This window comes from Arachis duranensis, chromosome 1 (assembly GCF_000817695.3).
Source record: "Arachis duranensis cultivar V14167 chromosome 1, aradu.V14167.gnm2.J7QH, whole genome shotgun sequence".
Classification (NCBI taxonomy): Eukaryota; Viridiplantae; Streptophyta; class Magnoliopsida; order Fabales; family Fabaceae; genus Arachis; species Arachis duranensis.
In genome coordinates, this window is record NC_029772.3 from 92345371 (window position 1) to 92346285 (window position 915).

Consider the following 915-nt stretch of genomic DNA (forward strand, 5'->3'; position numbering starts at 1 on the left):
AGGGAAAGCGATACAGGTTGCCGATGGATTTCATCTAAAACCTTATGAGGCAAAAAATATGGTTCTAGTTAAATAGGTCTTGGTCCACATAGTCAAATAATCTAATTTATCATAAACATGAGTACATGACTCCAAGAAAATGGAAACAAGCTTATTTGGAAATTATGTTCTTGTTTATGTAGGTATAGATAACCGTTTGATAAACCAATAAGAACATATGACAATGATAGAAAGCCAAGACAAATTAAATCAAAGAAAAAACAAATGAATGAGTTCAGTAAAGGCTTGAACCTCAAACAGAGCTTCAGCCAGCATGACAATTCTTGAAATACTTGCTCGAGTGCTAGATTCTTCAGCTGCTGGTAAAGACTCACATGAGCACATACCATCTGCATGAAGTCCTGATGGACATGAAGAATTCAAACGACCAAAATCATCAAGGCCACCTCGAAGCCTTTCCCAGATCTATAAAAATAGAGAGAACAGCTTAAGTTAGATAAAAGGGATCACAAACCTAGTTATCACATGCAAGATGCAACTAGGTCACATAAGCAATATGAGACGTTCTAGAGCACAAATATTCAAAATCACCTCTGATCTTGAGTGCCGCATTCTTTCATTAAATCTGTGAATTCTACTGCCCACATATCCAGAAGAAGCACCTCCAAACCCATCGTTGGAGAAATCCCCACCAAGATCAACAAGCCATCTATCTTGAGATCTAGGATCATCGGCACCGCCAGCAGAGAACACAATTGTTTGAGAGTCGCCAAGCCTTCTAGAACTACGCCGTGAAAAAGCATCCCAAAATATTCTTCTACCACTCCTTCCGGTATCATGATCATTGGCATCAGCAGTGCTGCCAGACAAGATGTTGGAGGATATTGTGACAACATCAACTTGAAGCACACTATC

General features: G+C 39.3%; 1 protein-coding gene across 1 annotated transcript in view; it reads right to left on the minus strand.

The window, feature by feature from the left end:
• The window catches only part of LOC107458715 (uncharacterized), a gene marked incomplete in the record, with an annotated part of 3358 nt that overhangs the window by 631 nt on the left and 1812 nt on the right, over positions 1 to 915 (minus strand). The window contains 3 exon segments of the mRNA XM_016076923.3: positions 1 to 41; positions 292 to 465; positions 592 to 915. Of these exon segments, the coding sequence (XP_015932409.1) occupies positions 1 to 41; positions 292 to 465; positions 592 to 915 (539 nt within the window).